The sequence below is a fragment of the Zalophus californianus genome, chromosome 12 (assembly GCF_009762305.2).
Source record: "Zalophus californianus isolate mZalCal1 chromosome 12, mZalCal1.pri.v2, whole genome shotgun sequence".
Lineage (NCBI taxonomy): Eukaryota > Metazoa > Chordata > Mammalia > Carnivora > Otariidae > Zalophus > Zalophus californianus.
This window is the reverse complement of record NC_045606.1, coordinates 91,332,781-91,348,462: the sequence shown is the minus strand read 5'-3', so window position 1 is coordinate 91,348,462 and position 15,682 is coordinate 91,332,781. Positions and strand designations below refer to the sequence as shown.

At 38.8% G+C, this 15,682-nt stretch overlaps 1 protein-coding gene across 4 annotated transcripts in view; it reads left to right on the top strand.

Annotated features, from left to right (window-relative positions):
• KIAA1549 (KIAA1549 ortholog) overlaps positions 1-15,682 on the top strand; it is a 90,730-nt gene that overhangs the window by 59,129 nt on the left and 15,919 nt on the right. For all 4 annotated transcript variants that reach the window (XM_035723329.1, XM_035723328.1, XM_035723330.1 and 1 more), the window contains 2 exons: positions 5,879-5,925; positions 11,651-11,808. In XM_035723329.1, coding sequence (XP_035579222.1) covers positions 5,879-5,925; positions 11,651-11,808 — 205 coding nt within the window. The remainder of the gene's footprint in view (positions 1-5,878; positions 5,926-11,650; positions 11,809-15,682) is intronic.

Sequence of the window (15,682 nt, the reverse complement as noted above, 5' to 3'; positions counted from 1 at the left end):
CATGGGTGATGGGGATTAAAGAGTACACTTATGAGCACTGAGTAATGTATAGAATTGTTGAATCACTATACTGTACACCTGAAACTAATATAACACTTTATGTTAACCATACTGGAATTAAAATTTAAAAATTGGCTTTAAAAAAGAGTACATGGAATATTTATCAAGATAGATCATATTCTGGGCCATAAAGCTAATCTCAATAAATTGAACAAGAGTCGTATTATCAAACAATCCCATAAAAAAATGGGAAAGGGGGATGTCTGGGTGGTTCAGCCAGTTAAGTGGCTGTCTTCAGCTCAGGTCATGATCCTAAGGTCCTGGGATGGAGTCCTACATCGGGCTCCTTGCTCAGCGGGGAGCCTGCTTCTCCCTCTGCCTGCCATCCCCTCTGCTTGTGCTCTCTCTCTCTCTCTCTCTGATTAAAAAAAAAAAAGAAAGAATTTGAACACAAATGTCACCAAAGAAGAAATACAGATAATAAGCAGACAAATATGAAGAATCACCAGATGGAGAGATCTTCAATCTCATTATTAGTCCTTAGTGAAGTGCAATAAATCATGAGATACCCCTATATACCTATTAGAACATGAACAACTGGAACTTTTATAAACTGTTGATAAGAATGTAAAATAGCACAACCTATTGAAAAACAGTTTGACAATATCATAAAAAATTAAACCTATGCCTTCTTTATGACCCAGTCATTCTATTCTGAAATATTTACTGAGGAGAAATGAAAGCATATGTCCAGACAAAGACTTGTACATTATGACAGCTTTATTTGTAATAGATTCAGATTGGAAGCAACCCAGATGCACATCAACAGGCAAATAGATAAACAAAAATGGTACTGAATTTATACAGTGGGATACTACTCAGTAATAAAAAGGAATGAATTATTTATACATATGACAACATGGTTGGGTCTCAGAATAGTTATGCTGAGGGAAAGAAGCCATCCGCCCAAGCAAAAAAAAGTGCATATTGTATGATTCCATTTGTATGTAATTCTAGAAAATGCAAACTAATCTATAGTGACAGAAAGCAGATCAGTGGTTGCCAAGGGATGGGGTAAATTTGGGAAAGGGTATGGGACAGAGGGATTACAGAGGGGCAGCAGGAAACTTGGGTGGTGATGGATATGTTCATTGTCTGGTTTATGAGCGTGGTGTGTGGGTACCAACATTTGCCAAAACTTAACAGTTTGTATATTTGAATATGTGCAGTTAATTGTGTGTCAATTATAATGAAATAAGGCTGTTAAAATTTTGCTCCAAAATTAACAGTGAAATTAGTTCTGGGCGACTAATACAGAGTGAGAAGTAAAAGTGGTGAGACATGAGGCAGGAGAGAAAAGGCAGGAAGCTGATAGGGGTAGAGCCTAGCCCTCATCATGACGGTAATGGCCAGACACTGAAGAATTTTGAGCAGTCTAAAGACATAATTCAGTGTGCCTTTTTGACAGATTGCTCTCGTTTTAGACTGGAGAATTGTTTGTTAGAGTGCAAGACCAGAAGTGGGGAGACATTTAGGAAGTTGTCATAGTAATCTTGGTGAGTGATGTTGGTGGCCCCAACTAGCATGATGCAGTGAATGGATTTCAGAGAATAAAAATCTTCATGGCCTCAGTGTGTTTAATTGCTGATGGCACCGAGCCAGTCTAGGGGGAGAGTTCGATGATACAGGAAGGGGGGTCCATTATCTTTAGAAATGAGGGGATGTATTTCTTCCAATTTAATAGCAGGAGGAGGGAGGAGTTGGGTACAGATACAATCGTGTTCGTAGTGGGTGCCAGGAAGTTGAGAGGCCTTCCATCTCATTGTGGCTTCTATTTTTCACAGTGGAGAAAGCAGAGTCATTTATTGAGAATGAGTGAAGAGTGGCAGGGCAAGAGATTTGAGGGAGAGCAGAGATTGTGCATACTTATTGTAGAGAATGAAAGAAAACCCTTTAGGGACATAAGAATAATTACTTAGTGGCATTGAAGCCCCTGATGAGAATGACTGTCGCAAAATTATAGTGGCACAAATTAAAGTTCTGTAGTTTTGTTGGTCAGCAGTTGGGTACCCAGGTGGAGACAAGGAGAAAACGGGCAGTTGGATTGATCCGGGAGTAGGGCTTTCTCAGGCAAATGTGATGAAAGGACAAGGGGCAAGAAATGTACAGATTAGAGGGTGCAGTTGAAATGGTAGACTACACTGAAGGGCAAGGACAGGGAGTTGGGGTCAATTCAACATGCTGCAGCTTTGTAGATTCTTCCTCTCAAATCCTCTGCATTACGTGGGTTGGAGCCACCCTCATATCTCGCCACCATTGCAAGAGCTTCCTGATTGTCCCTCTGCCTCCAGTCTTAAATGTAGGATATGAGGGTGGTGGCTGACATGTAAAATGCCATTTATTGGTGTTGAGCAGGCTGGGGAGCGGAGAGGCTGACACAGTAGATACATCCTATGGAGGACAGGTGGACTCAGCACCCAGAGGGAACCCTACAGGAGCTGCTTGACTTAATCTTGAGTTTTGCAAAGGAAGAGTTCTGTCACTTTCTGACAAGACCTTGTTCGCTGCTGGCATCTATATGTCACTTCTCTCTGTTCCTAATGCTTTCTGAATTGTTCTGTGAAGAAATCTGTGGCCATCTTAATTCCCCCTTTCCTGGTAAGGGATGTATGTACCCTACCTGCTAGGAAGCGTAACTAATTCTGGGCGCTCAGCCAGTTTTTCTGAATAATTTCCCCCCGTGAATAGCCAGTGTCCATTTCATCTTCAGATTCAGCTCTTTCATTCACTTAAGGGAAACTTGCTTTTATATCTGAAATAATTTTCTTACTCTATTCTCTTTATTGGAGTCGAAGATACCAATTATCTTCAGGTTGGCTCATCTTTGTTTCCTATACCTATGCTTTTATTCTCTAATGGCTTTAGCTACATTGTCCTGGTTTCTCTGCCTTCTTTATGATTATCATGGGCCTTTTCTCTATGGCATTGATTTGATTTGGAGCCATATCTGTTCTTTTCCCTGCTAGTTGATTTCTTAGAGTCATAATGGCATTGTTTCAGTCCTCAAATCATTTCCACCAATAATTAGGTCCCAAATTATTTCAATTCTGTGGTCTCCCATTTCCATTCATTCTGTTCTTTTATCGTCTCATCTTTGAACTTTAAAAAAGGAATTGCTATTCTTATTACTTTACCATTATGTAACCATGGTCCTTTTTTTGTTCCTTGGCTGCTAGTTTTCTCAGTTTATGGCATGAATCTGTTCCTTTCTTTGCTTGTTTGGTTTCTGCTGGTGAATTTTAGCAATAATTTTTGACTGATTATTTGTTCATTGTTCATAGGCTTTGGAGATGAACAATTCCATGATAATGCCTTAAATCCAGCATCTTAACCAAGAATTCAAATCCATAGCAAGATTTTTATAAATACTCTTAACTGAGTGATTTTCTCATCATGGACCTTTGATGTTACCCTTACATGTTTTTATGATGATAGCAGTTTAATCTAGTGGAAAACCAGAATCACTGGCTATATCTGTGCATATCTAGTATAATTTTATCATGTTTATAAATTGGTCATAAATTACTGTTTGTTGCCAGGAGGAACCTGATCATCCTTTATTCCCTTCTTCTGACTACCGTAAAAGCTACAATAATGTAGATTTCAGGATGTCCTCAGTTACCACATGAACCTTTATTTACCAACTAATGACATTTTTTAGTCTTTTTTTTTTTTTTTTTTGCCAGTGTAAGGATGTTAGTTATGCATTGGTGAGAAGGCCACTTGATAGGTGGTATTTCTGCTTTCCTGAGTAAAGTTAACCTCCCTGGAGCAGTCTTCTAAGTACCAAGTGTGATTGTCTGAACCAGGACATTTTACAAGCAGACCCATCCCAGACTCCACCAACCATTTAACATGGCTTTCTTGCTCTGTTGGCCTGTTTTATACTGAATAGAAGGAAGGGATGCATTAAAATGGGATTTTTATTTGACATCGCTGGTTGAAACTTTAAAATTCTATTGTGTTGCCCAAAGTTTTAATAGATGTGACCCACTTAAAGTAAACACCTGTCATTATGTCTATGATTTTTTTTAATCTTTTTCATTGGCGCATGCATTATCTGGAAAAATCACTTCCTTTTTCTGATTACAACAGAGTTAAAATGCCTTATACCACAATAACAAAACAGGTAGAGTGAACAGCTGGTTTTCACTGTTTTTCTATTAGTTTATCACTTACTGGACTTCCTGAAATCCTGTTATGTAAACTTTGATCTTTTTTTGTTTTGTTTTATTTTGCACATGAGTATGTTTAAAAAATTCAGACTGCTGAAAAACACAGGGGCCACTGTGAATAATCTTTATCTGGTCTCAGATTTCCCTTTAATTATTTGAAAAGGAATTGAAACTCCTTTTCCTTCTGTTCTTCCCTTCTTCCATAATCCCCTTTGGCTGTTTGACCTCAGCTGGGGAACTCTACAAGGTTTTCCTCTCCCTCCCTCTGCCAAGGGGATGGAAGCAGAGAGGGCCAGAAGGTAAAGTAATTTGAGTACAGTTTCACATGTAATAATCCCTTCAAACTGTATGAGGTATAGGGTTCATTCTATCCTTCTTGGCATCAGGAAATAGGCCCAGGGAAGTTGAGTAGCTTGGTTAGTCTGTTTGATTCCAAAGCCTCTCCTTTTCTTCATAAAGTAGAAATTCATTCAAGGGGGAAATCTGGTTTGGGAACCATGGGCAGTGCAGTGCAATGGTGGTTAAAAGCTGGTCTTTTGAGTCAGAAAGACTTATTAGGAGGAAATTACTTAACTTCCTTGTGAGTTGATTTCATCTATAAAATAGAGTAGTGAGCCCTTTGTTGCTGTTACTGGGGCCAGAGTTAGTGCTCATAGCGCTTACCACAAAATACTAATTCATTAAATGACAGCTTAAAAATGTCTAATATGAGAGCAGGTCCAGAAGCAAGGCTGGCTTAGTAACTTCACTGGGAGCTCTGGATCCTGGACAACCAGTTGGTTCAAGCTGACTGCAGTTGGATGGACTCTGTCCAGAGTAACCACTCTGTTGAGGTATCTGACTCCCAAATAGCGATTCACAGCTGTTGAAAGAAGTGTTGAAGTAGGAGTCCCATGAATGTTAGGGTCGGGATGTGTTGATTTCATGAGGAACACAACATAGATACACATTTCTTTAAATCTGATGCCATATTGATATTGTTCTAGCCAAAGAACACGTGGGTAGCTGAGATTAGCTCAAGTAAAAAGAGTTGATTGAAAGCTGTGGGGCACTGGATGGAACATAAGGGCAGGAGTATGGCTGGGCCTCCTTAGAACCAGAAAACTTTCAGAAACTGAATGTGGTAACTTCATCTTTAAGTGTCTCTCTAATTTCTGGTTCTCTTTTCACAATGTTCTATTAACACAGTACAGTGCTCACATACTTTAGTTTTGTGAGTATATTTGAATTGCTGCTGGAAACCCAGTGGCTCTGGTGACCATCTTGGCCCATGTTGGTAGAGTCATTTGTACTAAGTGTGGCCACGAAGGCCTACCTTTTTAGCAGAAGATACAGATTTGTAGAGAATGAGCCTGTAGGGGAGAACAGATGCTGGAAGATTGTCTGTCACTCATATTTTTTATAAAAGAAAGAAAGGTCTGGAAATGAGTTGTCTGTTTTTTTAAAGCCCGGTAGCCCAGTTCCCCAAGCTGAAACTTCTGGCATTATTGAATGGCAGAATGCTTAAATGGCATGCCAACTGTTTTATGAGAAAATAATTCTCTTTAAAGTTAATCTTGCAAGCCTAAATTTGTAAGTTTGCTGTTGTCACTTTCTAATAAATGTGGAATGTTAATCTTTATCTTCTTTTGGTTTTCTTCCAGAGATATGAAGACTATGGAATGACTCCCCCATCAGGCCCATTGCCAAGGTAAAGTTTTCAAGAGAAAATGCATTAGAACTTCCTCACCTAGGCTGTTTTTAAAAATTTTGTAAACTCACTTCTTTGAGCTAATATTTAGAGCAGATGATGTGTGTTGTCTTGGGCTAATCTGAAGAGGAGAAAAAAGGTGGAATTTAAGGTCTGCTTCCAGTAATGACAGACTAGATAATTTGCTGAGGGCAATTGGAAAAGCTAGACAAGATGTAAAAATAAAACAAAACCAAACCCAGATAGCTAATAGGACAGTGAAGTGGTATGGGGCCAAGATCCAGGAAATCCAGAGAGATGAGCCCTGCCTCTTGGGCAAACTTTCTCCCAGGGGCACCTGCTAATTCCAGAGGAGGTGACTGAGAAGCTGAGCAAAACTTTGGACAGACTCATGGAGCTCGGAGTCTTGAAAATTCAACATAGTGAAAGTTATGGGATAACACCTCAAGGCATGCTTAGGGAGGACTTTGATGCCTTAGATGAATCAAAATATATTTGAAAAGAAAAATGGCTGAAAACCAGTGATCTAAGCATCCATCTCAATGTTTAAAAAAAAACATCTAATTAAACCTAAGGGAAGTAGAAGGAAGGAAATGATAAAAATAATAGAAATTAATGAAATAGGGGCACCTGGGTGGCTCAGTCAGTTCAGTGTCTGCCTTCGGCTCAGGTCATGATCCCAGGGTCCTGGGATGGAACCTCGTGTTGGGCTCTCTGCTCAGCAGGGGAGTCTGCTTCTCCCTCTCCCTCTACCCCTGTTTGTGCTCTCTCTCTCTCTCTCTCTCGCTCACTCTTTCTCAAATAGATAAAATCTTAAAAAGAAATAAATAAAAAGAAAGTAATGAAATAGAAAAACAAATAGCATAATAGAGAAGATTGACAAAGCTAGAAGTTGGTTCTTTGAAAAAAGCTAATAAAAGTGATCAATCCCTGGAGAGCTTGATCAAGTAAGCTGTGTATCATTATCAATAAGAAGAATGTAAAAGGACACATTAATCCAGATCTTTCAGAAACAAAAAAGATTTTGACAGATTTTTAAAAGGCTGATTTTTAAAAGATTTTACAGATACTAAGGAGATTTTATGAACACATTTTTGTGAAATTTAAAATGGAAAGTGGCTCAGTTAAGCGTCTGCCTTTGGCTCAGGTCATGATCCCAGGGTCCCTCGTCAGGGAGTCTGTTTCTCCCTCTACCCCTACCCCCTGCTTGTGCTCACTCTCTCATGCTCTCTCTCGAGTTCTCTCTCTCTCTCAAGTAAATAAAATCTTAAAAAAAAAATTTAAATGGAAAAATTCTGGGATACCAGGCTGGCTCAGTCAGTGAGCATGTGACCCTTGATCTCGGGGTTGTGAATTTGAGCCCCATGTTGGGGGTAGTTTATCAAGAAATAAATTAAATTGATTTTTTTTTTTAAAAATAAGATGGATGGAAGAATTCCTAGAAAGAGAAAACCTGAATTGTCATATAACTATTAAAAAAATTGAAATCATTCTTAAAATTCTTCCCACAAAGAAAACTTTGGGCTTCAATGGTGAATTCTGCCAAAAACACCAAAGGAAAAAAACGTGCCAGTGTTCTACAAATTTATCTAAAGAATATAAAAACAGAATGCTCCCCACCTCATTCTTTGAGACTGCATAACCTTTTTTTTTTTTCTCACAAAGACAGAGAGAGAGAGAGAGAGACAGAGCACAAGCAGGGGGAGGGGCAGGCAGAGGCAGAGGAAGAAGCAGGCTTCCTGCTGAGCAGAGAGCCTGATGCAAGGCTTGATCCCAGGGTGCTGGGATCAGGACCTGAGCCAAAGGCAGACACTTAACTGACTGAGTCATCCAGGTGCCCCAAGACTGCATATCCTTGATATCAAGAATGACAAGGACAGGGAAATTGCAGGAAAGAAAACATTAAGGGTTCATGCGTTATACTCATGAACATAGATGCAGAAACTTGAAACTAAATATTAGCAAACATACCCAGCATTGTATTCAAGAGGATATCATATCACAGCCAACCTGGGTTTATTCCAACAATACAAGGGTAATTTAACATTTTGAAAAATCAAGCAATCCAATTCACTACTTTGAGGAGAATAAATGAGGGAAATCTCATTTCACTAAATACAGCATTTGATAAAATTCAACATCCATTCATGGTAAAGATCTTAGCAAACAAAGAATAGAAGTGAACTTGTCTAATCTGATAACAGTTATCTCAGCAAATATGAATTAACTTTGAAATGTTAAAAGCTCTCCTTTTGAGAATAGGAGCAAGACAAGACAAAGATAGCTGCTTCCATTACCTCTATTCGGCATTGTCCTGGGGGTCTAGATGGTGTAGTGAAGCAAAAAAAAAAAAAAAAAGAAAAAGAAACAAAAATATTAAGGAATTCAAGGAAAGAAATAATACTGTTATTATTCTCAAATGATATATTTTTTAAGTAGAAAATCCTCAAATGTCAACACATAAGTTAGAACTAAGAGAATTTAGCAAGATAGATAAATTACAAAATAGCTGGATATAAGATCAGCATACAAAAATCTGTTTTATTTCTGTTTATGAACAACAGACAAAATATACTGTACAAAATAGCATTAAAAATGTAAAGCGTCTCAGATTTAATCTCACTAGATAGTCAAGTCCTCTAAAGAAAGTGTTCATGGATTGGGCAACTCAGTATATTTAAAATATCGGTCCTCCCGTAAGTGATCTACAGATGCATTGTGATCCCTTTCAAAATCCTGGTAGTTTGTGGTCTTTAAAAAAATATGTGGAAACTGACAAGCTGATTTTAAAACTTATATGGAAATGCAAAGGCCCAACAATATTCAAGACACTTTGAGAAAAAGAATAGTGTGTGAGGACTATTCCAAAGGTTGTAAATTACTGTAAGGTAATGAAGACAGTGTGGTATCACTGTAAAGCTAGACAAATAGACCAGAGGAACAGAATAGAGAGTCCATAAGCAAATGATTTATTACAAAGAAGGAATTGCCAGAGTTAATCTCAGAAATCATACTCAACTATCTTTTCAATGACCACAAGTCACACAGAAGTACGAATGTTATCTGCTTCCTCATTTTTTCTGTTTTTCTCTTTGCCCTCATTTTCAGAGGGGCTTGTTTTATTTTTCCCCAACCCCCCCCCCCCTCCAACCCAGGCACTGCTTCATCGTCCAAAAGCAACAAAGGTAAAGAGAGCGCGTGAAGATTAGGTGATCTGGGGCAGAAGTTAATGATGGGGGGGTGGTGGGCATCTGATCTGGTTTGCCCAGTTCAGTTCACACCTGTTTTCTAGTGTAATTATTAATAACTTTGACTCTCAAAAGTGTTCTGGTTTGGATGACCAATTTTGTGGTTACTCAAGTTAAAGGATTCTGGGCGATTTGGATCACACTGTACTGTGAACACACAAATTGAGGATAAAAAGGACACACATGTAGCCAGGAGGAGGGTAATTGGGTAAAAGTAGAAGTAAGTAAAGGGCAAGAGCTAGTTGTTGGGTGGATGGTCAAGAGATTATGATTTAATTAGGTGAACTCCAATATACAGATGTTGAAGGAGGAGCATGCCTTATGTTACGCTCTCAGATCTGTAAGGTCAGAGATATCAGACATTTCTCTGTGAGGTCAATCTAAAACAGTAACAATTATCTAAAGAGAGCAATATAAATAGCCTGGGTTTCAATTTACGAGTTGTGCTCCAGAAATAAGACAACAGAATAGGGGCAAGTCAGTCTATGTTCTCGTCAAACTAATTTGATTTGTTAATTCCTGGTTGTCATTTGCAAAGAACTGTTATTCTTGAGTTTCTTTAGAAGAGTGTTTCTCAAGGTGGAATTCTCAGACCCCTAGAGAGAGGGTCCTTGAGACCCTTTTGGGGAGGGGTGTCTATGAAGTCAAAACTGTATTTCGTAATAATACTAAAGCATTATTTGACTTTTTTTGGGGGGGCTGATGCCTACACTGAGGGGCAGAAGCAGTGGTGGATGAAACTGCTGGAATCTTAGCATGAAACAAGGCAGAGGCACCAGATGGCCTGGGTAGTCCTCATATTCTTCACCACCATGCAATCAGATTTTTAAAAATGCCAGTTTGTTAGTTATGTTAGCATGTCCTCAGTGAAGTAGTACAAATTATTAATTTCATTAAAAGTAAACCCTTGAGTCTTTAATCATCTGTAGGACAAAAGAGGAAGTACATATAAAGCGCTTTGTGGAGTATGGAATTTTGAAGGAAAAGCTCCTGTTCAGTTGTTTGTGTTGAGAACTGATCTGTACTGCTGCTATGTTTTCTCTTTGAGTGATCAATTGGCAGACATCGTTATTCAGACTTGGATTCCTTGGCAGACATTGTCTTGAAAATAAAGGAAGTGAGCCTGTCACTTCCAGAAAAATAACTGACAGGATTCCAGAAAAATAACTGACAGGATTTCTTGCCACTGATAAAACTGAGCTTTCAAGTGAAAATTTGAATTTTGTCTGCCACTGGGTGCTTCACAACTTCCTAGTACTTAAAAGACTTTTCTGATGAGCTCAATGGTGATATTAATAATGTGATTTTTTTTGATACTACCAAATGAAATGTATCAATATCTAAAAAGTCTGCAAAACTCAGTAAACTCATATTTTCCAAATGAGTTATGTCATAAAATCATGCATGGGTCCATTCAAAGTATAAAATAAACTAGTGGGATTTCTGTAACAGAGTATATAAAGTTAATTGATACTGTTTCAGATTCCATATTGCCACTAACCCTTAAGGAAACTTTGCTGAGTTTTGGTGTATGTACAAAGAAGAATATTTTTCTGAAATATTATTTGAGTATCATCTGAAAAGGCAATTAAAGTCTTCCTTATCCAACTATACATTTATGTGAGTTCAGATTTTCTTCTTAAAATAACTGAACAGCAACTGATTGAATACAAGGTATATGAGAATCCAGATGTCTTCTATTAAGGAAATTTGAAAAAATGTAAAACTCTTCTCACTACTTTTTGGGGAGGGAGGGGTTAGATAATATAGTTGATTTCATGAGAAAATGTTAACAGGTAAGATGCTTAATATTATTTTTAAATTAATTTTAAACATAGGTATTTAAAAATGTTTTCGTTTTAATTCTGCATGCAAGAAATATCTATAGATATAATCCACATACACAGAAGTTCTCAGGAGTCCTCAGTAATTTATGAGTGTAAAGGCGTCCTGAGACCAAAAGGTTTGAGAACCTTCGCTTTAGAGCACTGATTTTCAGCCTTGATGAGTATCAGGATCATCAGTGGAACTCTGAACTGCCATATCTGGGTCCCACCTCTAGAGATCCTGTTTTCATAGGTCTGGGGTGCAGCATGGACATCGGGGTTTTTAAAAGATGCTCACCGGCAGCCGAGGTTGGGAACCACCACTTCAGTCCGATGCTGGAGGTGCACAGGCCCTGGAATTCTACCTGCACCTTCATGTAGTCTGTAAACTAAGGCATTTCTTCTTAACTCATCTGGCAGAGATTTATCAAGCATCAGCTATACTCCAAGCACCGTTCTTAGTGCTGGAGATATGCCAGTGAGCAAACAGAAAACGCCTCTGCCCTTAGGGAGCTCGAGTTCTAGGAGAGGAGATGTATAGACCAATAGACAAAGAGGTCTTATTTTTCTGTAGGGCTGAAAGTGGAACTAATAAAATTCCAGAGCCAGGGAAAAGTGTGGTCCTGATGCTTGGGCTTGCTTTGCCTTCAGACCAGGTTTTGGCCCCGGTTTGCTGCAGGCTTCGGAGCTGGTGCCCCCAGAGCTCCAGCAGCCACAGGCATCGGCTGAAGCCCCGGTCACTGCCCGAGGGATCTACTCGGAGGACATGCCATCGGTGGCCCGGCCACGGCCTGTCGGGGGCACCACAGGTACACGTGGCTGTTTAGCTTGCATTTCTGAGCTAGACAGCCCTTGCTTTTGGCTACATTCTGGAAGAGGACATTTCAGACTTCCCAGCGCTTTGGTGTCCCAGTATTCGGTGACCTGCACAACTGGTCTGAGTGGCGTTCCCCTCGTTCCTGGTGGAGGTGTAGTAGGCAGGGGAGGTGGGAAGAGAGGGTGGCTGAGATCCCAGGACTGTCGCCCTCTGATTTGTTCCTGAGTCTTTGTCTCAGAAGCTGTCCCTTCACGTGGAGTTCACAGCACAACTCTTCCAGGGAAGACGTTTCCGAATTCTTACGGTAAACTGAAAGAGCTATTGCTGAGCACTTGGTATGGCATTAAAAACAAGTGTTTGGGGCGCCTGGGTGGCTCAGTCGTTAAGTGTCTGCCTTCGGCTCAGGTCATGATCCCGGGGTCCTGGGATCGAGCCCCACATCGGGCTCCCTGCTCCGCGGGAGGCCTGCTTCTCCCTCTCCCACTCCCCCTGCTTGTGTTCCCTCTCTCGGTGTCTCTCTCTCTGCCAAATAAATAAATAATAAAAAAAAATCTTAAAAAAAAACCCCAATATTCAATCTTTAAAAAACAAAAACAAAAACAAGTGTTTGTTTTAAGGAAGGCATTTTTCCAGCTTGTGATAAGCAACTTTGGACGTTGCTGGCCAGTGACCTGAGGGAGATTTTTGTTTCATTTGGCCCTTGTGACGACAGATGCTGCTCATAGGTGACAAGCAGGGCCCAACATGCCTGAGCTGAGATTCCTACATGGCACTTGGCTGGTCTGCCCCAGCAGTTTACCTGAGATCCAGGCTTGAACCCCAGAATTAAAAATTGCTGTTTCGTGTCATGGAACTCCATCTCATCAATAGTTGATACAATGAACGCTGCATTTGGGGATGTTGTTCGTTGTTCCTAAAGCATCTATGGAGTTTAAGATTTAAGCTTTCTTTTTTTTTGTACAGCTCAGCATACTCTGAAAAATCCTTAAAGTTCATTATACCCACCTAACTATGTTTATTCCAAGGGCTCAAAGTCACTCTTTTATTTTCCTTTTTTATTTTCATTTCTTCACCTTCCTGTTGGAAGCTTTAGTAAGAGGAGCCATTACATGTTAAATAGCTTATTATTTTTTTTTTTTACAGTTTCTAAATTTTGGATGATACCTACCTTTCTAATGTCATCAAGATGGTGCCTGGGTGGCTCAGTTGGTTAAGCTACTGCCTTCTGCTCAGGTCATGATCCTGAGGGCCCAGGATCGAGTCCCGCATCAGACTCCCTGCTTGGCAGGGAGTCTGCCTCTCCCTCTGACCCTTCCCCCTCTCATACTTTCTCTCTCTCTCTCATTCTCTCTCTCTCAAATAAATAAATAAAATCTTTAAAAATATATAATGTCATCAAGGAACTAGTTTAAGCCAATTCGAAACTTGTAATAATTGGTGGATAATTACCCATTATGGTTTCTTTGGAAGTTCTTGTATGTTGCGTTGTCAGTCAACAAAACAAATAATATATCTGGATATCCTACAGGATTTCATATATTTTACACATGCTGTGCTTACAGCGAGTTTTGTTTCTCCTGCTAATTATTGCTTATTTGAACGTTGTTGTGTATTAAATATCCCAAACAAAATTCAGACATACTCATTCTTAATCTAGGAGAATAGAGAAATGATACATATGTAACATTTGAAGAGGATGTTATTTTCTAATAATTTCTAATAAGAGATTAAGTTGTGTAAAAATTTGTAATAGAAAATATTAAGATATACTGGAAGAGTTACCTCTCTGTAAAATGATCAAATATGTCTATATCTAAAAATTAGTAAAAGCAAAAGGAAAATAGTATCTAGGGAAGTATTCAGCAGATAGATATGTCCATGAGGTATTTTTATTAGAGGATGATTCATATAAATTGATAAGTGGGCGGACTTCAGAGCATGAATGGGCAAAGGACAGGAAGAATGAATTCACAGAAGGAATATTTGTGTGGGGTGTGTATCACATGAAAGTAAAAATATGAAAAATGCCCAGTTTTGAAAACTACTAAAGAAATGTACATTAAAACCATGGCGAGACACCATTTCTGTCTTATATCTTTTCATAGTAATGTAGCACGTGACAACATTAGTATCCAGTTTCTTGCTCTGTACAGTGGGCATAATGTGTTAGTACTTACCTCCTGTGGTTGTTTTGAGGATTGCAGAAGATAACAGAATGTGAAGGGCTCAAAATAGTGCCTGGCATGTTGTAAACTTTCAATGAACGTCAGCTACAATTATTATATTTTCAGTGGTGGCATAAATCACTAAACATTTGGAAAGCAGTTGGGAATGACTTACTGAGCTTTGGATTTGGGATTCCACTTTTATTTTTATTTTTTTATTTTTTGGATTCCACTTTTGAGAATCTAGGATTCTCCTCCCCAAAGAAATCCAAATACTGGGAAAAACCTACGAGTGCAAAGATATTTATTAGAGCATTATTCATAATAGCGAACAATTGTGAGCCTTCTAAACGCCTAGTAATAAGGGAATCAGTGAGTAAATTATGCATGTTTATTTATTATTAATTACTTAATTTCATTTTTTTTTTTAATTCCAGTATACTTAATATATAGTGTTATATTAGTTTCAGGCATACAATAAAGTGATGCAGTATTTCTATACATTACTCAGTGCTCATCATGATAAGTGTAACTCTTAATCTCCTTCACCTATTTCACCCATCCCCCTACCTCCCTTCTCTGCTAACCATCTGTTTGTTCTCTGTAGTTAAGAATTGGTTATTTTGTTTGTCTCTTTTTTTCTTTGTTCATGTGTTTTGTTTCTTAAATTCCACATGAGTTAAATTATATGATATCTGTCTTCCTCTGACTGACTTATTTCACTTAGCATTATACCCTCTAGCTCTATCCACGTCATTGCAAATGGCAAGATTTCACTCTTTTTTATGGCTGAGTAATATTCCATTGTACACACACACCACCTCTTCTTTATCCATTCATCTATGGATGGATACTTGGGTTGCTTTCATAATTTGGCTATTGTAAATAATGCTGCTATAAACATAGAGGTGCATATATCTTTTTGCATTAGTGTTTTCATTTCTTTGAGTAAATGCCACTAGTGAAATTACTGGATTGTAGGGTAGTTCTATTTTTAATTTTTCGAGGAAACTCCCTACTGTTTTCCAGAGTGGCTGCAGCAGTTTGCTTTCCAAGCAATAGTGCATGAGGGTTCCTTTTTGCTCTGCCTCCTCGCCAACACCTGTTGCTGCTTGTTTTTTTTAAGGATTTTATTTATTTATTTGACAGAGAGAGAGCACAAGCAGAGGGAGAAGCAGGCTCCCCGCTGAGCAAGAAGCCCGATGTGGGACTCAATCCCAGGACCCTGGGATCATGACCTGAGCAGAAGGCAGATGCTTAACCGACTGAGCCACCCAGGCGCCCCGCTTCTTGTTTTTTTTGACTTTAGCCATTCTGACAGGTGTGAGGTGATATCTCATTGTAGTTTTGATTTGCATTTTTCTGATGATGAGTGATGTTGAGCATATTTGCTTGTGTCTGTTGGCCATCTGGATATCTTCTTTGGAGAAGTGTCTATTCACGTCTTCTGCCCATTTTTAAATGGATTATTTGTGTTTTCTTTTTGTTTTTGGTATTGAGTTGTATCAGTTCTTTATATATTTATTGGATATGTCACTTGCAAATATTTTTCCCCATTTCATAGGTTGCCTTTTTGTTTTGTTTTTTTTCGTTTTATTTATTTATTTATTTAGTTCAGTTAGCCAGCATATAGTACCTCATTAGTTTTTGATATAGTGTTCAGTGATTCATTAGTTGCATATAACACCCTCCTTTGCTGTG